This window comes from Blennius ocellaris (genome assembly GCF_963422515.1).
Source record: "Blennius ocellaris genome assembly, chromosome: 2".
In the NCBI taxonomy this organism is placed as follows: Eukaryota; Metazoa; Chordata; class Actinopteri; order Blenniiformes; family Blenniidae; genus Blennius; species Blennius ocellaris.
In genome coordinates this window covers 26,831,672-26,858,541 of record NC_137651.1, presented here as the reverse complement: position 1 = coordinate 26,858,541, position 26,870 = coordinate 26,831,672, and the positions used below count along the sequence as shown (strand labels likewise).

Below are 26,870 nucleotides of genomic sequence, written 5' to 3'. Positions count from 1 at the left end.
GAACAAGTGCACCTTGTTCACCTCATGGCTCTGCTGCACTTTCGACCAAACATGTCTGAGTGTGTGTTGCCCTCATGCCACGGCTGACAGGCAACTTCCCCAGAAGCCAGGGGGGGACGGGACCCGGGGAATAGATGGCGGAGGGACAGGAAGATTGGGTGGGACAGTCTGCTGAGAGGCGGTAGGTTGGCCTCCGTGTCTTTCATTTGAAGGAAGTGTTGAGTGGCAGGTATTCGGTTATCTTCAGGAGTGAAAGCCTGGAATGGTGCTACTAATGTCTTTTGATCTTTTAGACAGAAATATGACAGCAACTTAGTTTGTTCCGTTCCAATTTAACACATGAGATTAATTAATGCTGAATTGATTAATAATATATTGCTGGATGGAACGTTTTGACTCACTAATAACCTTTTCTTTTATCTCTGCTCACTTGATGTTGTCAAAACACTCCATTACTTTCATTTTCGGACCTGCTGATATTCATCTAGGTGACTTAAATAATCAGATACGTGTGCCTTACATAGCCTGACCTACAAACCTGTGTAAATGCAAGACAGACTTCCTGTATCTTTTTCTCGTGGTGCTGCTTTGAAACAACAATGGTATACCCCCCCCCCCCCCCCCCCCCCCTTTTTTTCTTTTGAAATGTGTGACCACAGTGCAACTGATGGTCAGGCCCCGAACACCACTATTTCCCAGACCGTGAGGGCTCTGCCACCTTGGTACAGTTTGGCTCCAGTGGGTGTAGTGTGGTCAGTGTGCCAGCTGGAGGCGCTGCTGCACCCCTCGCTGTCCCTGCTGGATGTGTGCTGCAGGTTGTTTCTGGTGAGTCTGCTGTGGCTCATTCTGGGATGGTGCATCTACACCCTGAAATGCCGCCTGCGGCCAGGGCACAGCCGGGTGAGCACAGCCGCCTAAAATTCATCCCACTCCCCCTTGTTTTTATTTATTTTTTAATTTTTAAAAATGTTTGGTCTTAATGTTTATTCAATGATTTTGCTTCAATCCAAGGAGGAGCCTCTGGCTCAGGAGGTTGTGGCTGAAAGCAAGAATAAAGAGCATTCATGGTGAGACTTGATTTTTTTTTCATTCAAAATATCCTTATTCAAAAGTATTTTTATGTGTTTGAGAGAGGATCGCAGTCAGTTCCTTCATTATGGAACTCAATCGAACTTGAACATATTACATATTTATATGTTCCAACAATAAAATGAGGTGCGTACAGTCACGGTGGCCTGAATGTTCCAGGGTGTCCCAGTGGAGTCCGGGGGTCCGCCTCCCTTTAGCCGTGGCCCTGGCTGACAGCCTGCTGCTGTGTGTGCTTCAGGAGCCCCTGCCAGACCCCCGTTTGCAGCACATCAAGGCTCTCATCTCCAGACTGAAGGTAAGACGGACCAAACCACCAAGTAACTAAATACTCCCTGACTTCAACACGCAGCCGCCTCCAGCCGTATTTGTCATCGCCGGTGTTTTTGCCATCGCTCTCTGCATGTAGATCAGCATAACGTCTTTGTAATAGTCCAAGGATCAGACCCTATGCTCAGGAATGTCGAGATATTCTCGCCGCAGGCAAAACACGCCACCAGTGAGCCGCTGTCATCTGAAATGTGAATTATCTAGAGTGACAGTGACGGGGAAATGTGAACGCTCTGTCTCCTTCTCGCGCTCCGACGTAGTCGGTGGGCGACACGCTCGAGAGGGCCGCCACTGCGGCGGGCATGACGCTGGAGGAGGTGGACCGGGGCTCCGTGCTCACCGACAGGCTGAAGCTCATCTGCACCTTCCTCCAGCAGAGGTGACGTTCCACATCTGGCGCAGCGGCTCGGCCCACGTCGGTTTCTGTTGGATTAACGTCACGCGTGCTCCTCCCTCACAGGACCGTCTCCCTGCATGCTTTGGTCCAGGCGCAGGGGGATTTCGAGGCCAGTGTGGCGGACATGCTGCAGGGCCTGGACAGCCTCTGGGCTCAGCTGGAGGAGCTGCACACCGGGGTCACGCTCAGCAAAGAGGGGAGTCAAGGCCGGGTGGCTGTGACCTCGGCCCAGACTGACGCAGAGGTCAGTCAAGGCCTCAAAATGCCAGAGTGGTATACATCACATTGTCAAAGCGTTTCCTCAGAATGGTCCATCTGTCTGTATTACAAACAACGTTATCCAAAAATATAACATTTATTAAGCGTACACCCTCCCCTGGACCAGGATCTTAAGACCTGGTCAATGCTGATCCTCTACAGTGCCGCTCATACCAACGTCATTGAGTTATGTTTCAGTGTAAGCAAGACCCACATCAACTGGGATTAACTGCAATTTAATTTAATTTAGCCTACAAACTGGTCTGAAATGAAATGCTTTATCCACAGGATGTTGAACGAACATACTCAATATATACATATATAACCTAACCTCATAGTTATTAACTGGTAGCTTTCCAAATATCTTCTTAACTCTGCAGTTTGCATCATACTATTTTATATTTTCTTTCCATCTCTAAAAAAATTATGCATGAAAAGTATTTAGGCTATTTCAGCGATTTTGTCGATTTAACACACATGTGTATCATATAGTGTTTATTTTTTGTGAGAAAGTCATAAAAGTTTGGACGAAATCATTTGAAACATCTTAAAGTCGTCGTTCTAATGTCGCCTGTGAGTGACCTGGACACTCTGTATGTTTGTCAAAGACTTTATTTGCAGTGTTGGGACGCTACAGGACCAAACTTCAGTCATGCCAAGCTCATCTGAAGGAGAGCACACAGCTACTGCAGGTAAAAAGTCAAATCAACACTCGTACCGTATGCTCTGTGGTCGTTCACTGAGAGACGTCCTGTCGTCCCGTCCTGCAGGAGTTAACGTGGAGTCACGCTCACGTCAGCAACGAAGTGAGCGGCAGCAGTGAGTCCGTCTGGCCCGAGGTTCTGCTTCAGTCCAACATAGAGCAGGTACTTGAAGCCTTGAAGCAGACAGACGGTAAAAAAAAAACCCACCTCCATACGAGTGTAAACTTTCATCACTTTTAGGGGGCTCCAGATGCTTTTATCAGGATTTACAGTCATAACACACAAATATACTAAACAGCACGAACACAGTAACAACTATGCGTCTCTGCGAAACTCATGTTTCCTGAATGCAAAAAGAAAAAAAAAAAGATGATTTAACAAGGAAGGATTTGCAGCTCAGAGCGTCGTCTTGAATGTCATTTACGCGTCAATAATTAACGTTTACAGTTTATATGTTTGAGTTTTCTGTTTTCGTTATTTGCACTGGTTAACCAAACTGCAACTGAGATGCTTTACCAATGGGTAACATGTAAAATAAAGAAATTATTTAAAAAAAATTATTATAGAAAAGAAATGATATATTATTATTGTTATGCATAACGTGACACATGATACAGTATAGGATATTTGTACTTTATGGATGTAAATCCTGATTAAAATCAGCTGGAACAGAACAAATGGCTCCAGCAACAACCAGGCAGACGAGAATCACTTTTTGGAAGGGAATCACTTTTTAGCACAACACCGGCTCCCAAGATGCAAAGATTCTTTCACGGTCACTATTCCCACCTGCATCTCCCCTTCCCACCCCATTGAAAATAGTTCCTTCTGCTCATGTCTGCTCATGGCGGACTCATAGTGGTTTGACTCGCGGTCCGTATTCTAGTTTTATTCTTCCATATCGGTAGTTTAAGAGTTGAGACTCTCCGACTGATAGCATCCGATGCCTCATCAGTCCATACCAATGTCGGGTTCCCTTGTTCAAGTTTATAGCGTATTGTTCTCTGCACACTTGTCTGTGTGGTTTCATTACAAAAACATAGCAACAGCGCCCTCACGTGGCCGGGCATATTCACTGCATCGTTGTCAGTGTCTGCTGCTACAGTGTAAACACACCACTTTTTTTTTTATTTTTTAAACTGATCAGGTGTTGTCATGTGAAACGCTGTTGTGTGATCAGGGCCTGAATGTGTGTGTGTCTGTGTGTTTCCTTGCAGTTTGACAGAGTTCAGGAGTGTTTCAACGCTGTGGAGCAGCAGACCTCCACTTTCCGGGCCCACCTGGAGGGACTCAGAAAAGCAAACCAGAAGGCACATGCGGGGCTTCTCGCTCACGCCAAACTGACCCGCTCCAGCTCCGTCCCTCACCAGGCGCCGCCGCCGCCTCACCACAACCGAATCGTCAATGAAGATTCACTGGAGCGTCGCAACTCGACCTCGTCCTCCAGGTCCGCTCATTCACAAGACACCAAAACGGGCTCAGAGTCTCCACCCTCGCTCTATAAGAGGTCGGCGCTGCAGATTTCTTCCACCCTTGACTACCTGCGCAGATCTGGAAGAAAGAAGTGATTTTGTTTTTCTGTCACAAGCATCTAGCCTGTCGTGCGGACTTTAAATTGGGACATTTTTCAAATGTTGATCATTTGTTGGTTATTGTAGTTTATTTATTGCTATTTTTGTGATCATCTCACCACAACCTGTGTGTGTGCTGCTGTTCAGCTTCCACTTAAAAAAAAAAACAGTAAAAGGAAAGTGAGACTTTGACTCTTCATTCTGTCACAACTGAGTTTAATAGTAAAGAATGTTTGAAACACCAGGAGGCGCACGTTCACCAGTTATCACAAGAACAACGTTTGAGTTGGTCATCCTTACAAGGGACACGTGTAAACAGTCACAGCTCTTCTTGGGCATTTTCATCATCAGGCTGCTGATCCGATATGACGCAGTGATTAAGATGATAATTACACTCTACAAACTTGAAATAATGACACAAACTGTCTCGTGAAAGAGTTGTAAACTATCATTTAACAATAATCCCAATGATTTTCAAAATCAGTTTCACAAAACAGAGACTTTACTTGCAGCCGGTTAGATTTTTTTTTTTTGTTGCAAACACTGGAGGTGAAGAATCGATATTGAGTTGTTTTCTTCCCGAATGTATTGGGTTGCCTCTCTCTGAGTCTCTGTGTCAGACTAAGTGACTTGAGCAGCCCGGGCCCTTCAAAGCCGGGGATCTGAGGCCGAGGGCGGGGGGGGCTAGGGGGGTGGAGGTAGAAGGGGGCAGTGGAGGTCAACGCCGGAAGCGTTTCTGTTATTACTAAAAACTGAGCAGCCCTCTAGACCTTTCCGAGAGACATGAATGTCTTTGATCCAAATTCAATTACCCCCACAAGCGCCGGGGCTGAAGCCAAAGCCCTCGACATAGTTTTTTCCCGACCAGATTGCACACTTTCTCAGCGCTACAAGATTCCCGATGTGGCTGCGCCAGTTATCGTCCGACCGTGGCCTTGCGCTCCTGAACGCACATCTGTCCGAGTCCCTCACGCTGGGGGCAAGTGATTGGGGAGAGGTGGGGGCCGACCTTCGGGTTGTGGTGGGTGCAGGGGGGGGGGGGGGGGGGGGGTGGGATTGGAATGCAAGCTGAACGCTGCAGGATCTGAGCTGTCACAACACCAAAGACACAAACACACCGTGTCTGCACATTGTTGTTGAGGCACAATGAAGACCGGGGAAGGAGAAATGTGTGTTTGGTTATTTGGAAGTTAGTGACAAGGCCTTGGGGGGTGGGGGGGGTGTAGAAAAAAGAAAAATTGTTATGACAGGCAGCATGAATATGTAACATTTTCCACGAATCAGTCATGGAAACACGGAACCGTAACATCTTGGATGTTTTCCTCAGAAAAACAATGACCACATTTGCTTTGAGGGACCAACTGTCATTGACAGTCTGGGATATTTGTGACTTCCTTTATTAAGAGCTGTAATCAATGAATGAATGGAAGAAGAGGTCAATTTTACATTTTTTTTTTTTTTTTTATGTGAATGAGAACCTCATGAACGTCCCGGATTAAACTCGTCGCCGGTTTGTGACGTCACAGCCGGCAGAGGGACGCTCTCGCAGAGCGCAAGAATGAGCAAATGAAATTACCACAGGATTTGTTTCGCTACACTGAGGAGTTGATGAGCGGCTTCCTCGCAGGGCCACTCCGGTCCTGGAGGAGAGGCTATTTCAAAGCCAGCTCAAGTGTGTGTTGTTTCAGAAAATATGGTTCATGGCAGAGGTCAATCCCTCGCCTTATCCTGACAATTACTCAAGATCAGGTTTCAGTGCACATACACACAGCATGCATTTAGCCTGATCCCTCCTCCGATGGCACCGGGAGACACCACGCCACAAGTCTAAGCGACGGCTATCTGATATAAACAACACTGGAAATGTTCACGGAAAAGTTTCTTGAGAGCACCGTTAAATAAACCTTTTGAAATCCATTTTTAACCCCGTTAACATAACAAAAATATCCCCCCAAAAACTGCTTCTGCTTCAATTGTTGCAGTGTTCAGAGATAAATCTTGCAGTGCCACTAAACAACGGCAAACAAAATAAAAATAAAACACTGAGCACACTTTAACTATGATGAATGATCGTGACGGTGCACACAGGATGTGTGTATGTGTGCGGACAACTGGGGTCCTGTTAACCTTTTAAAATTGATGGCAGTGACAACCGAGGTCGAGGTTGTATGACTTCATCTGAGGAGCCCTCCCCCCCCCCCCCCCCCCCCCCCCCCCAACGATACATCACAGCAGCTTTTGTTGCCAAGGAGTCACTCTAAAGTCATTTTCATACAAAACAAATCCTGGAAACAGCTGAGATCAGTTCTTTTTTTATGACTGCTGACTGTTGGAATAGTTTGTGTGAGGTTGCCATAGCAGCGAGTATCTGCAACTGTTGCAATAGTTTGTGTGAGGTTGCCATAGCAGCGAGTATCTGCAACTGTTGCAATAGTTTGTGTGAGGTTGCCATAGCGGCGAATGTCTGCAACTGTTGCAATACATTTGTTGAAAAACTTAATGCAATGTCTTTTACGTTTAACTCTTGCATGTGTCACTTAAGTCGAGTGGAATGGCAGCAATTTTTTTCCGATCGGGTTTTGGGTGTCGTTTACACAGCAACGGTGCTGCGAGCCACTGAAAATCAAGTTTTTGAAAGCGCTGTAGTTGTAGAAACGGGGGCAAAAAGCAACTTTCTGGAAACGTTTGGGATCAATGTCCGTGTAGACGGAGCAAACACTGCGAACGTGCATGCACACCACCGCCATATCGAATACTTCTTTTGCACGTGTGCAAGAAGCTGGACAATAACAACAATGGCGGCGTCTGGAGTGTCAGGACTCCCAGTCCATTATCTCCAGGGACTTGTCCATGCGAACGTCTGCGTACTTCATTTCTTAATGTTTATAGAGTATTGTTCTGTGTGTGTCGTTTCATTTCAAATACAAACAAAAGCACCTACTAGTGGCACGATGTGAAAAACAACATCGTTTTCATCGTTTCTGCCATTTCCATGCAGATGGAAATTGCTTTCGTAATGTTGCTGTGTAGACGTGAAATATTTCTGAAACGAAAACTCAAAAACAACATTTTCACTTGAAACATTTTTTTAAAAATGCCTTAGAGCTTTCTTATGGTTACAGTTGTGCTTCTCTTTGCATTAAAATGACATGACGAGAGTATGTCTTCTCTAAATGTTTGGTTAGTGTTCACACTGAACAGTTTATTTGAATTGTGTTAGTGGTTAGTACTCGTGTCTCACGGTTCAATTCTGTTATCAGGGATTTTCTGTGCTTTTTGTGTGTGCGTTGAATTTGATAACATTTCTGTGGATTTGCGTGTTAGTGTCCTTTGTTGTCATCATGTGATGATCTGCTGGGATTAGCTCAAAGTGTGTACAACGCCAATAAAGCAACAATCATGATTAGTTTTTAAGGTAGAAAAAAAAAATACAACATCTCAAGAAAAAGTTAGCTACAATCCGAACAAAGAAAAATAAATAAATGATTGGCTGATGTGTTCTGTGCACTAATTCTGTGGTATTGCAATATCACAAAAAAAAAGTAATAAGCTGAATCATCAAGTTTACGATCTATTTTGAATGAGACAGTGTTTTCTGTGCCAATTCTGAACAAGCAATACTTCTGGAAAATGTCTGTGTTAGACATTGTCGTCTGCATCAAGTCATTCACACTTTTTTTTTTGGTTGTCAAGATGTGCCTGGCTGTGAAGAAAAAGAAAAAAAGAAACCAAGTCAAGCACATGCATGGCTGCGATTAAAGGACATGGACCCAGATAACGGCGGACCACTTTTCACCGGAGGCTGTTGGAAACAGAACGGACAGCTGCGCATTGAGACGAAACATCAAAACGCCCGCCACAGATGCACGCAATTAGCAACATGGTAGACATTTGGGGAGCAAAAGGTCCATAAACTCGCAACTTATTTTGGTTGATCTAAGATGGCTGGAGGCGAGCCTCAACTCAACATTAATGAGCTTTGGGTTCGGGGACGACGCGTTCCACCAGCTCAGGGTCTGACGTGGAAGAAAGGCTAAGCTGCTCCTGAAACCGTTCCCATAGATTCTTCTTCGTGCTCTAATATCTAATATGATCCCGTTGGGTGACGGTATGAACAGGTCCGTATGTGCATATTGAGTGAGTGACAGAAATAAATCCAGGGAGAAGAGAAGACTGCAGGCTCAATGTGTTTCCAATCAGGAGGAAACGCCACCTCGCTTCCTGTTGATGTAAATATTTTCTTATTTTTGTTTTCCAAGCAATCAGGATAGAATAATGAACCCTGACCTCTCCGCCCTCATGTTTTCTTATCGCATGACCGTGGCCCATTTTCTGTGTTGACATTGGCTGAGGGAGAAAATGTGCTGACCAGAGACTGGAGCATGGTTTTAGGAATCGAGCCGTCCAGCCGCCATTTGGACGGCCAATTTTTCTATTATTCTGTAGTTATTCTGTAGTTTTCAGCTATAACTTCTCACACTGACCTGCTTGTTGTCATTAAAAAAGTGGCAACTCTCCAACGATTAAACAAAGTAAAAAGATATTTTATTTTTTGTGCCTCTTTGTTCGTGTTGGGTGTAACACATTACAGAGGAGCACATCACTGTAATCACGTTTTGTCGGCAATCCAGTCACATGTCAGTGTCGTGAACTCAGAAATCACACCACAGCTGCGAACCAAACTATTACTTTTTTCATTTTCTGTGAGAGAAAAACTGCCCTTTTTCATGACGTGTGCCCAGATTATCATCATCTGCAAAAGCTCTTAAACCAGAAATACAAGCATCCATTGATGAATCTAATGTCACCAGAAACATGTGGCGGTCTTTAACTGTGGACACATCCATCACTTGATCCTGTGATGGTAATGATGATTACTGCTAAAATGACAATAATTACATTACCTGCTTACATTAGAGTCACCTAATCCTCTGTCACCTCAGTTTGGTAAGTGTCTGTGTAGGAAATAGGACAGAAAACATTAAAATATTAGACAAAGTGACTCTCGTGCTTTGCAGCTGAGTCCCATTTTATGATAATACAATCTCATCTAACAAAACATCCTCTTGTAAATAAACACACAAATAGCAAGTGTGGTTACAATCACTTAAAACCTCATGATCACTGCAGAGCTCATGAGAGTTTTCTGTTTGACACACTATCTTCTGCTTTTCTTCCACGCTGCATTCCTCCTTAAATCGGGAGTATAAAGTTTTGGGGTTTCCCGTCAGTTGACGTTCACATGATAATACATCACTGCAAAGAAAACAACAATAAACTCATCCCCGCTTGGAAAATGAATGAGTGATGAGGCATGTTTGTTGTGCCTCTATTGTTGTCCCATCAAACTCATTAAAAGGTAAATAAAGGTTCCAGGGCAGGCAGTCTTTTATTTCACAGTGTGTTATGACAAATGTGACACTTGATGATGTGAAACTATTAAAAGATCCTTAAGAGATTAACGCCTTTCACAGCAAGTGATTGACTGATAAAACAGAAGACAAAAACAATTCTCTTGGGAGAAAAGAGATTCATTCAGTGTTGACAGACACATTCGCTGTGCAAATGAATTCTCGCCTTCAGATAAAAATAGCTCAGTGGTTTTAAAAACGGTTGTGGCTCGAACTATCAGCGGCAGCGCCAATCGTGAAATCTAAGGTGGAATTGAATACAGATCCAGCATAATCCCACGCCGGCCTCTCTTCATTGGCTTTCTTCTTCTGTGGTCTCAACGCTCCAGCTTGTCTCTTCTCCTCTCTTCTCCAGACGAGGCAGCGATGTGTGAGGCAGCTCTCTGAGGAAAGGCTAAACAAACAGGCTGGCCCAGGCACAAAGACTCCGCCATTCAGAGACATGCGGCAGCTAAACTCTTCTCAATCCAAATATCCAACCCCCCCCCACCACCACCACCACCCCAGCCACGACTCTGAAGCCCTCACACTCCCACTGCAGCCTTGTGCCCTGAGCGTGGAGGAAAGATGGAAGAGGTGTGTGTGCATGTGTATATGTGTGTGTGTGTGGGGGGGGGATTCAGATTCCCATTCACTGAATGTCACCACCTCACAAAGGGGACCGCATGACACTGCCACTAAATCAGAGTTAATGGACTCCTTTCTCAGTCCTGTGAACATGACAGGGGGCGTGTGAGCCAGAGTGAGGGGGTGTGAACCGGAGACGGGGGCTGGCGAGGGTGCCTGTTTGCCCCATTGAAAGGGGCACATGGGCCGATGAGCCTTGTGCGATATAGTGGGAGCCGGGGGAAGTGTGTTTTCCAGGGGCATTAGCAGCTTGCCCAATGCAAAGCCCCTTGTCTCGTTCAGCGCTTGTTTGTTTCAAGCGGTCCGTAACTCACGCACTACATTCACTCCCCTGGACTGTTGTCGGAGAGAGACGGATGCTTATCATACGCCTTGTTTGACGGCTCCGTCACGACTCTTTCGAAGCGCCTGATTTGTGTGCAAGAAACAAAACAACACGGCACCAAACAGGGGCCACTTTAACAGTAAGACCCTCGCCACACAAGCCACGTTGCTGCTGAGGCAATCAATCAAAACTCCACGGATGGAGCTCTGCGCTGCACCATCCACTGCCATTGTGCTGCGTTTTGTCAATTTGCATGTGAACACTTATTTCACAATGCGGAGCCAGACTTGGTGATCGTCCCCACGGGGCGGCGCCTATTGCGAGCGGTCCCTCCCCTCCCGTCACCCCAAACTGCGCCGCTCAGACGCCGGGGCAGAGATGAGTGAGGATGGCATTGGTGTCACTTGGTGGGCATTCATCGCCGATGAGCCCCCCCCCCCCCCCCCCCCGCCTTTCACGACATGGGGGGGAGGCGCAGAAAGACAGAGGCAGAGAGACACGGAGCCACAGGTACCGACCTCATTAGCAGATAAAAGCAACCTTTCTCCCGGACCTCTGACCCCGGAGGTTTCCATGGAGCCTTCCAGTCGTGGCATAGATGAAGCATGCTGGGATTGCTCCCAGCAGGGGCCGGGTGAATATGGGCCGCTGTGAGAATTATTAAGCCCCCCCCGCCCCCCGCCCCGACACGCCCTCTCCAACACACCCTGCATTTTTCATACATGGATCTATAATCGTCCACTGCAAAATCTCTCTCTCTCTCTCTCTCTCTCTCTCTCTCTCTCTCTCTCTCTCTCTCTCTCTCTCTCTCTCTCTCTCTCTCTCTTTCTCTCACTTCCAGCTTTGTTTCAGTCGTACGAATTCCAGTCAAATTGTTAAGCTCATTACATCCTTGAGTTCACCTTTGATGTACAAAGAGGAAAAAACTGACAGAGGAAAGGAATGAAACGACTGTACTTTTTTTTTTTTGTGCCCGTTCTTGTTTCTATTGAAGTTTACCATGTGAGACGTTTGTTTTCAATATTTATCTCATTGTGGTACTCAATTGATGTGAGTGATTTAGTTTAGTCCACATACTGCAGGAATAGTTGAGATTCAGACCCCATTTACATCGTTTTTGGGTTTTCGTTTCAGAAAAGTTTTGCGTTTATATGGCAACATGTCTGTTGATGATGTCCGTTTTCACAAAAGCACACGGTGAGCACATGAATTCCCATGGTGCACATGTGCAGTAGCAGTATTTCCGCCGTCTGTATGGAGTCAGGGCTTGATTGTTTTCAGAAAGTTTCACCTTTGAAGCAATTTTCAGTGAACTGCAATCAATCGTGAATCTTAAAAAGGTTTGCATTTTCACTTGAATACATTGAAAATACATATGGAAACATGTCTGTTTCACAGAGCAGCCTGTAAGAAAATCTAACACATTTCATTTTTAATACAACTATAAAATTAAGTAGTATTATTGCTTTCACTATTGCATGACAATGATATGATACAAGAGAGTGCTGTGGCGTGTCACCATGCTTCATGTTGTAAAACTTATGGAGGAAAAACAGGGTGTATGAAGGTGTGTGCACTGAATGAGTTGTGCATGTGAGGGTATATGTGTGTGTGTGAGTGTGTATGGTTGTCGAAGAATAGGGGAGCGGGGGGGGGGTTATATCTTGGTCATGCTGACTGAGTTTTATAAGCTGTGGCTAACCCCACTCCCCACAGCTGACTGAATATTAAATAAACAGAGCCAAGTGGCTGAATTCAGCGCAGTGAGAGCTCAGGCACTATTTCACCAGCGCAGGGCCTCCCCCATGGGGCCCCCACATCAGCCTGTCTTATTCTTGGCAGCTGCATTGGAGAGACAGAGAGCCTGTGAGTTTTGGTGGATGGAGAGAGCTGAGGACAAGCAAGGCGGGGGGGGGGGGGCTGAAGGCTGATGTTTGTTGTCAGGCTGCTGCGGGATCAAAATCACAACGGCAGCCATGCCACAATATTCCCGTGTTTGTGAACGAGTCTGTTCTCCTTCTGCTTCCTCGTCCAATCAGAGAGAGAGAGAGAGAGAGAGAGAGAGAGAGAGAGAGAGAATGCAGCGTTTCAGTCGGCCAAACGTGAACAAAGCATTTATGTGCTGAAATCAATGCTCACATGTTAGAAATGAGACTTGACAAGGCAACAAGGACTCTAGTTTTGGAAGTAGCTGATAACCATTATGGATCCATCCATTCGTCCATCCATCCATCCGTCCATCCATCCATCCATCCATCCATCCATCCATCCAAACGTCCGGGTTCTCAGACCGTCTCACATGTCGGCTTTGTTCGAAGTGTGAAACCGTTTACGCTCTCAAAATAGCGACGGGAAGGTCTCTGCCTCATGTAACTGTTACAGACAAAAATCTTAACGTGAGCTCAGCTGTGAAAACACGGGTTTCATCCTCTCCGCGGTATCGGGTCTCTCTCACACACACACACACACACACACACACACACACACACACACACACACACACACACACACACACACACACACACACACACACACACACACACACACACACACACACACACACACACACACACACACACACACACACACACACACACACACAGAGTATTTGAACCGTCCTTTGGGAACCCGAAACCGACTATCCCAGACTGTGAGTTCAAGTCTCCCAGACAGTGAATAAAACGTGTTTGATATCAAACTCCTGTTTGATTTATAAGGTGCTCCCACATGAATACTATCGAGTCACAGTGAGCATGCGGGCCGGCCGTGGGAGCCATTTTCTGGATGGAGTGAGTCGGCGGGGCTCCAGCCTCCCACACCCTGCTTCATAAACACAGCTGTCAGTCTCGTGTCTCCTGTCATTGCCAGCTCCCGTGTTTTACTCTCTCCTCTTTCACATAATTTGAGCTTTAGGGCTGAGCAGGCAGACGGCGTTTCCAGTCAGCACCCTCCTCTGTTGAGGATGTGGGAGAGTCGCGCTCGCATGCTGACGGAACTGATTAGTGCCGTAGAAAGATAATTGAGATGCTGCTCTGTGTTTACCAGGAAGACCAAACACTGGCTGACTCACGCTTAAAAACCAAGTGGGCACATCGTGAGAGTTCAGCTAATTAGAGCCAGTGTTTGTGTTTTTTTTTGTGTTTTTTTATGTGCTGTTGTCCTCTTCGTGTCCGTCCCTGAGCGTCCCACCATGCTTCGCTTCAGACCTCGCACAGAACACACACACACACACATACACACACACACACACACACACACACACTCAGAGGTAGGGAAACACTGATTCATCGTGACCCCTGGAAAGCAGAGGTAGGAGTGCAGCTCATTGGTTTTGAAAGGGGTGAGTGAACGAGGAGGTGGAGGCAGATCGGGAGCGAGAGGAAATGGAGAAATTAAAGGAAGCCGCTTGCTAAAAAAAAACTCTGAGGGACTCCCCCTCCACATCCCACTCTGGCAGCTCCATGCCCCCCCCCACCCCACACAACAGACACACACACTCTCCCTGTGTGGTCCGGAGCTCCAAGTCATTCCAAAACAATCGGCTTTAATCCAGGGAGCGAGGGGCCTGGAGCGCAGCGCTGCCAGACTGCCAGAGCGCCCTGTACTGACGCATGCTACACTACACCCACTCTACACACACTGTACTCACATGCACACACACACACACATAATACACTCATGTAGCCTCATTGATCAGTCGTATTTTAAATGACATATCACAGCGGGCATCAGAGGCTCACAAACACGCGGCACTCCATCACAAACATCTGTCGAATTTCCAAACATGGTCAAACTTAATGTTAATGAGGATTAAAAAGAAGCTGTTTATTTGTCTCGCTCGTCTAAATCTGAATATTCTGGCTCCATGTGCAGGCTTGGAATACACAGCGTGTTCCCGGGCCCGGACCACAACATCATTCTGTATGGATCATTTTAAAACTTTAATGAGACCGAAATTAGGCTGCGGACTCCTGAAACAACCAACGAGGCGCGTGGTATGGAAAAATCTACACGTGTGTATCGACCTGCATCCTGCATGTTGTCTTTCAGGGAAGCAGTTACATGTACTTGGGGTTACGTGCACAGGTACAAGCACCGGTCACAAGTCTGTCGCACCCACTCAAACTCATGATTTAACCTAAAATGCATGTCTTGGGGCAATGAGAGGAATCAAGAGTGTTTGGAGAAAACACTCTTGTTCTTCTTCTGACAGTATTTTCTTTATGTACAGTTACAATTTATCAGTTCAGCAATATAAATGATGGGTTCTGTTGGTAAAAAAAAAAAAAAAGTGCTTTGAGATTGTTGAATAACTTTCAATCTCTTCAATGAGTCAACACGCTGGTGTCAGATATGAGCAGCTTCAAGTCTAAAATATTTCTCTTGTTACTTTAAGTTCAATTCAGATATTATTATTTGCTTATTATTAATTGCAGGTACATAAAAAAAATACATCAGCACCATACTAATCATGACTGTGGTTTAATGTGGTTTCATGCACTGAAATGAATACATCCCATCAATAGATAATTGTCCTTCCAATTCTTAAATTGCTCTTCTGAAAGCATTCGGTTTAATAACATGTTAATTATTTTCTTTCTTCATTTCCTTGGTCGGTCACTCAACGCCCCTGCGTTTCACAGTTTGGCCTGACCAGTTCTCTTTCATGGCTCATCTTTTTCTATTCACACAGGTCGAATTTTGCTGCTTTTCAGGTTGACTGTGCGTTCTCCTGAGAAGGGCTCACATTGACCAGAGCCTGCACACCGCTCTGCCCCGTCCCTCCTCCTCCACCCTCGCAGGCAGGCGGGCAGGCGGGCAGGTGGGCAGTGCAGGCAGACAGGCAGGCAGACAGGCAGGCAGGCGGGCCAAGGGACTCTGGGATTAGCCTACATCGTGTGCTGCTGCCGCCTGGAATGTATATTTCTGGCACGGCCACAGGTAAATTGCTGTAATCAGCCATTACTCTAATTCAGTCATTTAGCTGACTTTACACATCCATCACTTTCGCATAATTGTAGGCAGGCAGATGATGAATTTGAGTGTTCGGGGCCCCCCCGCCCCCAAGTACAACAATTCCAGAAAACACGTCTCACCAGGGGAGCAAACTGGACTCCCCCTTCAGCCTTTTACAGCCTTAATCACCAGCTCTGACCAGCCATTAGTCAGTCGGTTCAGACGGACCCTGACACCACATCCGGTTCCTTCGCCCGACCTCCACCTCGCTCCTCGTCTCGCAGGCCAAAAGGTGGGAGGACTGCCGGGATGGAACCAGGTCACTAACTCCCTTAAGGCCATTACTGTAATTATTCTTGGCGTTGTTAATTGTTTTTCGCTGGTCCTAATGAGGGAGGGGGCGAAAGGGAGGGGGGGAAGGAGGGGCACCACTGCAATGCAATTAGGGAAGTCGGAGGAGGCTGCAGGAGGTGAGGGGGAGACGGAGGGGAAGGCAGAGGGGGAGGAGGAAGCAGGCCGAGGAGCACTGGATTGAATTGTCAGTCCAGGTTATGATTAGGAGGCGCAGATGCGGCCATGTGAGAAATGAATTTCATGCCTGTTGATTCTGCGATTTCTCCAGGAATGTGGGAGTTTGGAGTGTGTGTGTGTGTGTGTGTGTGTGTGTGTGTGTGTGTGTGTGTGTGTGTGTGTGTGTGTGTGTGTGTGTGTGTGTGTGTGTGTGTGTGTGTTGGAGTAGGGAGTTCCTCAGACAGCAGACTGATGTTCACTGTGCTCTGATGCACAGAGATAGAGAAATGACAAACTGGGTGTATAAACAACAACTCAACAAGTGGAAAGAGTCACAGTTTCATCGCCTCCTTAAATGTCCTTATAAACATTTCACAGTTATTACTTATTTTTACACTTTCTTTCACTCAGATTCATCTCAATTATACCAGTGACCAATTAGTCGACTTACTTTTGAGGTCTTGCCCACCTTTTGAAGTAGAAGTGAACTTTTTGAATGTATCACTGGAAAAAAAAGTTGATGAATTTGCACACGGATATCTGGGTCTATATTAATACCCTTTCTCAGTTCTTCATTTACTTAACTATATGTTTATTGCTCGGGTATTTTCCTTTGTCTTTATTCAACTTTACTCTCCCTCTTGCCATTGATATACTGTACCACGGAATCCAAAAACACTACAATAGATACACACTACAATAAATGATAAAAGTTTCTCACTTGATTATTATATTATTGCGCAGGTCACAGGAGAGATGAAAAGAAATAACGGGAGTTTGGGTCATGTTGCCTCGTGCAGTACTGGACTTTTGATTTTCATTAGTTTAACATAGTGTGACATTCTAGAAAATGACCACCTTCATTGACCTGATCTTAAACATTGCATTGTTTAAATTTTTTCATGCATACCATTAGTTGTTTTGTTGGTCAAAGCACTTTTACTATAAAGACAAAAACACTCCAAAAATTGTTATTACTTTATCAAACTCCCTCCTACCCTGCAGGATGAAGCAGCATCGAAGATGGATGTCTTTATCTCATGGTGAGATCAGGTTCTCCAGATTTTGCCCCAAAAAGCAGGATTTTGCGGCTACTTAGTGACTGGGTTGCTTGGAGGAGTGACGCATAAATCGTCCTGTCTTTCTGCGACTGGTGCAATAATGAGAGTGAAGACAACATCCTGCAACCTCGTGTCAAACACAAAAGGTGTCTGATTGGACAGCGCATGTGTTTCGCTCACTATGGGTTACAAGGGTGGCCCGGTCCTCGATTCAGACTCCTCATGTGACCACGTGTTTCCACCTCGGCTCGGAGAGTCTGAAATGTGTGCCACCAGGCCAGAGCAGTGTTTTTGTACAGCCATGGGCTGCCAGCCGTAGTTTGCTCTGGCCGGCAGCACCAGTTGTGTGGATACGAACACGACGCCAACCTCAACCCTGCCTTCTCACCAGCAGAGCCCCCACCACACACACACACACACACTACTCAGCCAAGGTTGGACGTTGCTATGTAGATGCGTGCCAAGTGGAGTCCTTATCATTAGAAAACAAGCATCACAGCTGAGGTTTGTTTGCCCTCGAAATGAGCAATTATTGGTTCTCGGCTTGACAAGGGCACATCACATCATAAACAATCCAAAATGAGAGATGCAGTTCATTCTGGTTCAGCGAAAGCAATTAAGACTCTCAGAGTTATTCCTCATTATGTTGCCGCTGCAGTGTTGGAATAAATGACGCTTGTAATTATTTGTCCTGACCGGGAGAAGCACAGCGTCCAGGCTGGAATTGAAAGTGAAGGGTGAGAGCAATTTGGTGAATGTACCAACATAATTTTCCTTGTCTTTGCTTGTTTTTCTGCAACTCTTCTCCAGGTGTGGACGAACAACTGGGCCAGCAAGAAAATAGGAGGCTGGTGTCTGATGATTATAGCTGACATCACTTTGGAATAAAAAGTGACACTGAACAAGAAAAACAGCAGCAGTCTTCTTGAAACAAGTCCCTCACGCACATAAGCTCTTCTACTGTGTTTAACGAGACAACAATCTTTCAAATATCTCATGTGGTTTTATGAAATGTTTTCCTGAACTCAATTATGAATAGTTGTGCTAATGTCTGTTTTAGATCATAGTTCACACTGATTTTCATTTCTTTTTTCTTAAATCATGACATATTCTTTAGTTTAGATTTTTTTTCAACACTTGTGTGGCCAAAAACACTTTTTTTTATTTGATCCATTGAGACATGGCAGTTACATTGTGAGAAGTAAACCAAATCCATACAGTTTCAAGTTTTTACCGCAACATTTTTGAAATGATGGCCATTAACATGGAAGGAGCAGAAAGACTGAAAACAATGTAGTAACCAAGATGGATATAGTGACTGTCAAAATAAAACCACCAAGTCCCAGCAGAATATGGACTGAGAGTCATGACACTCTTGAGGCAAACATTGTTGTTATTGTTTAATCATTTACTGAGCATGTGCAGAAGAATTATTGACCACAGCCATGGTGCACATGCCCAGCAGCAGCATTTTCAAAAAGCAGTGTTTTCCCTCCCATTTCCATGGAGACGGAGTCGGAGTATTTTGAAAAAATTTTCTGCTGCTCCGACCAGCGTTGCCATGTAAAATGCAACGGGTCCTAAGCGGTGGAATCTGTCCTACATGCCAAATAATGCACCATTTGGTTTGTCAGTCGTTCTCCAAGCACAAACTATAAATGTGGGTTTTTCAGTTTCAACTTAATCTATTCTAAATACACCTAATAAACACCTAGCTAAATGAAGTCTGAAGATAATTAGGACAGAGGTCTGAGCTCTGCTTGGTATCGTCTGCTGGTGACTCTGTGTCCAGGGTTTCCAGAGGGTGGTGAGTCTGAGCAGCGGCTTCCTGAGCTGTGAGGTAGTGCACTTGTTGTAATGGGGTGTCACAGTGAGACGCACAGTGTTGTGGCCGTCCGCTGGGGACATTGCATCATGGAAAAAAAAACAACCCGAAACAGAGCTCAGCCTGTGCAAAGCTGGACGCTGCAGAAGGTTTTCAGTGGCCTTGTCGGAAATGAGTGGGAAAAAAGAAAAATTCCCCGGGGGACTTTTCTTTTTAGTTTTTGTTTTTGCGTCCTCCGTCTCGTCGACACCCTGCTGTGTGGGAGAAAGCACAGGTGCAGCTCACAGCCCGTGTGAGTTAGTTGGAGCATGCATCCCTGTTTGTAGCTCTCCTGCTGGGTTCGTTAATGAAGGAGCCTAACTGGATTTTTTTTTTTTTTTTTGGGGGGGGGGGGGGGGTGTTAGAGAGAGGGCGGGGCCCATCTGAACCCCTGAGGTGAGGCAAACCTGGAGGCTGGATTACCACTGCACCCTTTTCTTTCCTGCTCTGTTCTTCCCAAGGTCGAGGATTATTGTCTGTACGAGCAGGAAGGCTGTGGAGGGCGCGCTCCGTGAGCTCAGCCTGTTAAGATAAAGGACAGGCGGTGCGAGGCAACACACACTCTGCTTTCAGGGTGAATGTGAGAGGGATAATCTTGTGCAGATCAACTAGCGCCATTCAAACTGCATTTACTGTGTCCGTGATCTTCTGCAAAGCTGTTCTCAAAGGTTACAAGCTCGCTTGATGGCGGATTTCTAAAATGTTGATTTTTATGCCCCCCCCAAAAAAAACCCCATATGAAACACCTGCAACTCTTCAGGTATAACGTACCCACAGCACCAACTCTTCCTGTTTCGGACTGAATGAAAACATTTTTAAAAACTGGCGGCTGACCTTCTTACTGCGCCGTGACAAAGGTGAGAAGAAGAAAGTGCTGCTCCGGATTGTTTTCCGTCCTCAAAAGCAGTAAAACAGAAGGAGACATGGAGTGAGGGTGAATACAGGTTGCTACCCCTCTCAGTGCTTCCCACCCTCCCTTCTTCCCCTCGCCCACTTCTGGCCTATTGTTCGTACTCTCCGACCTCGCCGTCTTCCGGCTGCGACTGGAGTTGTTCCCGATGGCCGCAAACAGGATTAGGAGCACCCATGGCTCCGGTCATTCTCTGTGGATTTGGGAGTGTTACTGCAGCTTGGCTGGACTATGGTACTTTAATTACCCTGCCACCAGGGGGCCTCAGAGCGGCCTGGCGGGTAACAAGAGGGGAGTGCGGGAAAACGGGCTGTCTTTACATGGGAATAATCCCCGAGCTGCTCTGGTCAGGTCAGCTCGCGCTGAGCAACGACATCCACATTTAACCTTGACTGGTGTGTTTTATTGTCGGGAATAGTTCCACTTGTTTGTGTTTTTACTGAAAGAAACACAGTTTGCCATCATAGAAGTACGATTATGCCTTGGGTGCTTTGATAGTAGTTCACATTCAAAAACTCCGAGGCTGTTTTTTTTCCGTAACATTTCCATGTTCTCCCCGTATTTCTCTTTTCCCCCACAATCAAAAGGCTTGTAGGCTTTTTGTGTTTTTCTTTGATAAATCCTCTGGTGACCCGACCTTTTACCCATTCTTAGGCCCCATTTAAACGACAAACGTTTACATTGCATTCTGTTGCATTCATGACTATATTCTCCTGGAACTTTGTAGTTTTATAGATGAGAGTCACTGTCATAACAATCCAACTTGGTTGTCTGTCCATAGGAAAGCCTGTGTGTGTGGTTTCATGTCAAAAACAACCAACAGCACCCACTAGTGGCCCAACATGAAATCATTGTTTTCAGTGTTTCCCGTGAGTTCAAAATGTTGCAGAGTAAAAAAAAAAAACTTTTCTGTCAACTGGTGCGTTGAGATCAAGGCTGTGTGAGAGTGAAAGACGCACATCTTGTTCTTTTTCTTGGGCAACTCCTTTTTCTTTTTCTTTTTTTCCAGGGCCGCTCTGTAATGTCGATAGCAGACCTGCTGCACCTGCCAATGATCGACAGACTTCACAGAAAAATAAAAGAGCATTCTCATTTCCACAGCCAAGCCGTGATGTCACAGCCCTACGAGCACAGCTGTAAACATAACTGATTTCATGCATTTCACTTTATGCATTATTTTTGTGATGCCAGTAAAACACTCAAAGGTACCACAGCCCGAGGTCCCACGGCTGAGAGCAGAATGAGAAAATATGGCGCAGCCCTAAAAATGCAACCATCTGGACCGGGCTTAATGTCACTGTTTGCTCTGTGTGCGAGTGCATTTGTGAGTCTCTCCGGGCGTGTGACGGCAGATAGAGTGAGTGTGTGTGTGTGTGTGTGTGTGTGTGTGTGTGTGCCTGCGAGGGGGCGAGGTTTGCAGTGAAGGAGGCAGAGCGCCGGCGCAGACAAAGGTAGGCCTGTGTGCCTCTTCCACTGACGACCTGTGGAAAATTCCCTGTCAGCGCCGTGCCAAGACGCCTGGCCCTATGAGCCGGGACTCGGGAGGAATGTGAGAGGCAGACATGGTCGCATGGGTGCGAGTGCCAGCGTTTCGCCGTGGCTGGACAGGCTGGGAGGAGGAGGGTGGAGGGGGGCTGACGTGGTCACGTCATATTTAACAATTTTGCAAAGACAAAACAGCGGCAGTGTCTTTTTTCATTTGTGACGCCCGTCTGTCTCATTTGAGAAAAATCCCAGTGCAAGTAACAACAACACAACTTGCTCCAGCGTCACGGTGGTTTGTGTCAATGACAGAAATTAATAACGACATATGAACTGAAAGATGAAATCATGTAGTTTTTACTCACCGGCCAAACTGACTAAATGCTCTCAACTTACCAGACTGGCAAACAGGTCAAGGCTTTAAAATGCAGAGCAAACATGGCGAAGTTCACCAAAATGAAGCTGAGTGAAATAAAAAGGACAAGAATCTGTACAAATCCTTTCAATCCTCCACTAAAAGTTTGGGATTGACCGTTGCAGCGAGAAATAACTTGGAGTGACAGTTGGTCCCATGTGAAGACAACTTGTCCATTCAAGTCTTTGTGTCTTGTCTAAAAACAGAATCAGCCAAGATGAAAGACATTTCTCACATCTTGCTTTTATTTTTTGTGTGTTCACTCTTAGCAGGTTTGCTTCAATTTAAACAAACAGTATGATAACTTATTGGTTGTTGCTCTTCATTTATTTAATTCAATTCAATTCAACTTTATTTATATAGCACAAAATACAACACAGTCGTTTCTAGGTGCTTATTGACGCCTGGCGCCTTACAATATGGGGCCTTTGCTCATCTTAAAGTCACAAATGAAAGTTAATTTTTTTTCTGACAATCTTTTAACTTTCAAAATACAGATTGTACAAAAACAAAATGCTGCCAATTTGGCCGGGCCTTGCTTGTAGAAGCGACCATTTGAAATCAAGCAACCGCCCAGTAGAATAAGTAAACTCGAATAATTTAGGGACAAATTGTTTGTCAATCTCAAGGAAACAAAACATAGACACACAAGATTCTGTCATGTTTTGATCACATGGCACTTAACATACTATTACACATCATGAAGACACTCCTACAATTAATAAAAATGATCATGAGGAGAAACTAGGAAAGGTTTCACATTTACGGCACTGAGAGTGGATTAGCACAGTCCTGGACGATCAGCCCATCACGTCCTCCGTTTCTCCTGCCATTCTGTAAATCCAATTTTTGTTGCAGTAAAAATAATTTAGCTTGAGCTTGTTACTTTAGTTTTCCATCAATCGGTTGTCTTTGTCCTGCTCTCAGACTGACTGTTCACTGGAATTTGATTTGACCAATGGGATTGAAGTATTTCACTAAAGTCCTTTATATTAGATTCTCAACTGTAAGTAACACGAGATGGTAAGCTCCATGCCTCTGACGCATTAACAGTATTACATCAATACGATCTTACCATTCTGAAAGCTGCCCGCCGCCTGGATGTTGGACATGAGTGTCAGCTGTTGAGTTGTTGCTTCTCGATATAATTAATTCATGAATCTTTGCTCTTCAAGACCTGGGTTTTCTTCATCCACCTCAGTGTACAACTGTAAAAAGATCAAGTTCACGAATGAATCCGCCATTAGTTGGACCCACTCTGCACTGGCAGCTCAGCCAATGTGTAACAGCAATACTCACACAGCTTACTGCACAGTGGTGACACATCAGAGACAGATTTCACAATAGCAATAGAGCTGCATTTCCCTTGGAAAACACATATTTTCATTTTAGTAATTCCACAACCGTTGAAGCAGTAACAGTAGATGGTGAATGGATTTGACATATATGGTGCTTTAGCACAGTGGTTCCCAACCTTTTTTGACCAGTGTACCCCTTGAGCTGGTTTCCATGTGAAAAGTACCCCCTCTCTCGTGTGTGATTATTCGCCTTAATGTGTACTTATATTTAACCCTTTGTCTTTCTATCCAACTGCTCATTTAAATAAAACAATTATTGTGAGTGTAAAAACATACCTTTTAATGAGACACTTGCGCTTGCTTGTCTTTCATAAGTCTTTCATAATTCCTTTTTTCACTGGGCTCCCCTGTGCCTGCGTCCGAGGCGATGGTAGCAGTAGCGGTAGCTGGACGTTTACTCCTGCCTAGCCATGCATCCATGTTTACAGTCGGTATGCAGCTAGAGTTAGCTAGCTTCGCGAATCGTGCGCGCCCGCAGCAAGAACGTGAACCTTTTTTTTTTTTTTTTTTTTTAAAGCGCGCCACTTTATAGTCTTTTCATGTTATGTGCATTGCAGTGTTACAATCACTGTGGACGAACTGCTACTCATGGAAAATAAACGTATGGCCTTACTAAAATTCATGATATAATACAATATAATATAGTATAATTTTTTTTTGTGTGTGTGGATACTGTAGGCTAATTTATAATCTTTCTGCGTACCCCCTGCAATACCCTCGCGTACCCCTAGGGGTCCGTGTACCCCCGGTTGGGAATCACTGCTTTAGCAGACGTAATAGTGATTTTCATTGTTGGACACACACACACGTGTCCAACAAGTGGCTGGCACCAATTGAGAAGCTCAACCAACTGAGCCACAGCTGAGCCATGTGATCACTGGTTATGAGTGACTAAGTTGGTTCTGAGTTGGTTTTACCACTGCGGAACAAACTAGTGGACAAGGAACCCCCGGACGTCTCAAGGTTTGGTCTCTGTTCACAGAAATCTTGGTCTTGGAAATCTCAAATGACATCACAGGGTAGATGTGGGTCAGTTTGGAGGGCTGGTGGTCTTTCAAACCAAAGGTTAGTAGTTCAATCCCATCAGTCTGTTTCAGGACGTCCTTGGGAAAGACCCTCAACCGTAAGACATCATTTGAACTAATTGAACTAAACAGTGGCTTAATAGCTGTGAGACGCTTCTGTATGGTCGAGAAATTCATTCAACATTTGCCTTTTTTTTTTAATCATATTGTTTTAACTAGAGAGACAATAATTAGGATTTTTACATTTTTACATAAAAAAACATCTACATGTAATGCTTAAGGATTAAGTCAGGATGATGGAGTCACACTCCAAGCGTTAATGCAGTCTGACCTTCATGGGTGGTGATGGAGCGAATGTTCCATGACCATGTTGTGTCTGGTGTGTTGTATTTACTTTGGCACTGTGTTTTGTGTGTGTGGTCCTGTGGTTTCAGGTAAACTTTATCCTCGTCCACTCAAAACCTGCAGTCATTTCACTCCTTTTTTCTTTTTTTTTTTCCAACTGCTGCTATATTTTCGGCCGCTGTCCTCAGGCGATTCACCTGGCTGGCGGGCCCCAAGGTGTCGATCCAGACCAGGTGTCCCTTTCTTACCCATCAGCCCTTTGGTGAGGTATGTCTGACCTACAGGAAGTTGTCAATATATCCCACCCCACCTGCAACGGAGGCCTGCAATTCCTCCAACCTCTAACCCCTCAGCTGCTGACGGCTGAAAGACTTCACTATGAGCAGTTTGCCAACTTCCAGGAACGGAACTGCTTCAGCGTGTAACTTTGCTAATGAGCATGAGTTATTGCCATGGATGGACATTAATAACGAATTCTGAACAATTATTAGGGCACCGGGTGTCGTAGTGATTAGAGGTCCTTTCTCTTCTGCAGGAAGCTCTGAAGTCAATCATGTTTGACAGCACGGCCCCCATGGAGTGGCATTGTGTGGATGATTTGGGGCTGTGATGTAGAAAACATGTTCATTCCAGAGCATCGCCGAGAATGATCATTTCTCAAATATTAAAAAAAAAGAAAATAAAAAAGAGAAAAAGCATCCCTGACCGTCATTTCTTGAGACAATGGTCAGGTGCAGAATATTGACTGCACTGTGTAGTGAGGAGTGTAGAAGGACAATTTCCCGTCTGCCAAGTCCCTGTGGATCAGAGGCTCCAACGGGGCTACTGCACCTCCTTCAATCAGGTCCAGGAGCTGCCTGGACCCCTTTGCATCTGGTCCTGCTTAGGGTTGCCGCCAGACTCCCTCTCTCTCTCTCTCTCTCTCTCTCTCTCTTTCTCACAACAACCCCGATAATCATTTGCATTTTCTCCAGTTTTCTACCACAATAAAGCTCCAGAAGGGTGTGAAGGCAAACTGCTGGGTGCTGCTCTGCTGCGCTAGCAAAGCATGCATGAAAACAAGGTAGGGTTTAGGGAAAAAAACACATGCCCAGATACGTAAATAGATGCACTCATATGGAGACTTGCAGAGAGAGAGAGAGAGAGAGAGAGAGAGAGAGAGAGAGAGAGAGAGAGAGAGAGAGAGAGAGAGGTCAGCTCTGCCTTGCCCCCACCCTTGTAGGCATTCCTGAAGCACCTGCACTCACTTAATATTTTGTGGAAGAAAAAAAAAAGATTTCCTCTGCTCAGCGCCTGTCATGTTTGTTCACTGAAGGAAACAAGTTTGGTTTTAATTAGAGTCCCTGCCAAGAGTTGAGGTAATTGCCACTCTGCATGTCTTGCTTTTATTTTTACATTTTCTTTCCTTTTTTTTTTTGTCTTTTCTTTGTTGGTTTATACATTTCAACACAGTTTGAGGCGGAGCACACAAAAGAAAGTGCGTTAAATGCGATCGGCGGGTGCATCCATGCTTGAAATTGAAAATATAGCAAAGACGGAAGGTCAGTCAACACAGAGTAGAAGCTGGATTATCATTAGTTAAACACAATGTAGATTATATCCAAGCAGCATGATAATTCCCCACACCTTTTCATCATCGAGTGTCTGAATGAGGCAGCTTTTGGGGCTGAACATGAATATGCCCTCGAGGGGTTTGAGGTTGAACCCCCCCACCCCCCCGTCTCCTCCCCACCTGTAACCCAGCTGTGGCCGCGTGCAGCCCATGAAAATTCCCACAAAATTATTTTGACAAAACACCAACATCTGCAGCTGGGAGACTCCCCCTTCGTTACGCACACATGCAAACAGTCATTTACATAAAGAAGGTCGATGCCGTTGGTGCATAGCTAAACATACTTGAATTATATGGTGATCAGGAGAGATCCATGGCATATGATTACAAACATCCACGTTGAGTTCTAGTTCATATACTCTGCAGTTTTTTTAATGCACATACAACATGTATTATATTGCTTTAGGACAGATGTGTTTTTCCAAGGAAGGAGGTCCAGACAGGCACACATATGAACCAGAAGAAAGCTTCCTCGGAAAAGAGTCAATCAATGCAGCTAAAGGCACCTGAACTGTGTTTTCTATGAGGATTTAAAGACTCATGTTTTGGGACATTGTGCAGAGTTCTGACATTTTTTTGTTGTTGTTATGGTTCATGGTTAGATCACGTTTACACGCACCCTG

The 26,870-nt window shown here is 45.3% G+C and overlaps 1 protein-coding gene across 2 annotated transcripts; it reads left to right on the top strand.

Moving 5' to 3' along the window:
- The first annotated feature begins 46 nt into the window (after nt 1-46).
- Nucleotides 47-4,491, top strand: LOC308136186 (uncharacterized protein). 2 transcript variants are annotated; one of them, XM_080504428.1, is made up of 9 exons: nt 47-181; nt 660-825; nt 1,012-1,067; nt 1,249-1,384; nt 1,677-1,795; nt 1,877-2,057; nt 2,680-2,763; nt 2,842-2,937; nt 3,993-4,491. In XM_080504428.1, the coding sequence occupies exons 1-9, from the start codon at nt 135-137 to the stop codon at nt 4,341-4,343; spliced, it is 1,236 nt and encodes a 411-aa protein (XP_080360554.1). In that variant the 5' UTR covers nt 47-134; the 3' UTR covers nt 4,344-4,491. The 2 variants fall into 2 exon arrangements, with proteins under 2 accessions (XP_080360554.1, XP_080360553.1); XM_080504427.1 differs by having other exon boundaries at nt 660-900.
- The last annotated feature ends 22,379 nt before the right edge of the window (nt 4,492-26,870 follow it).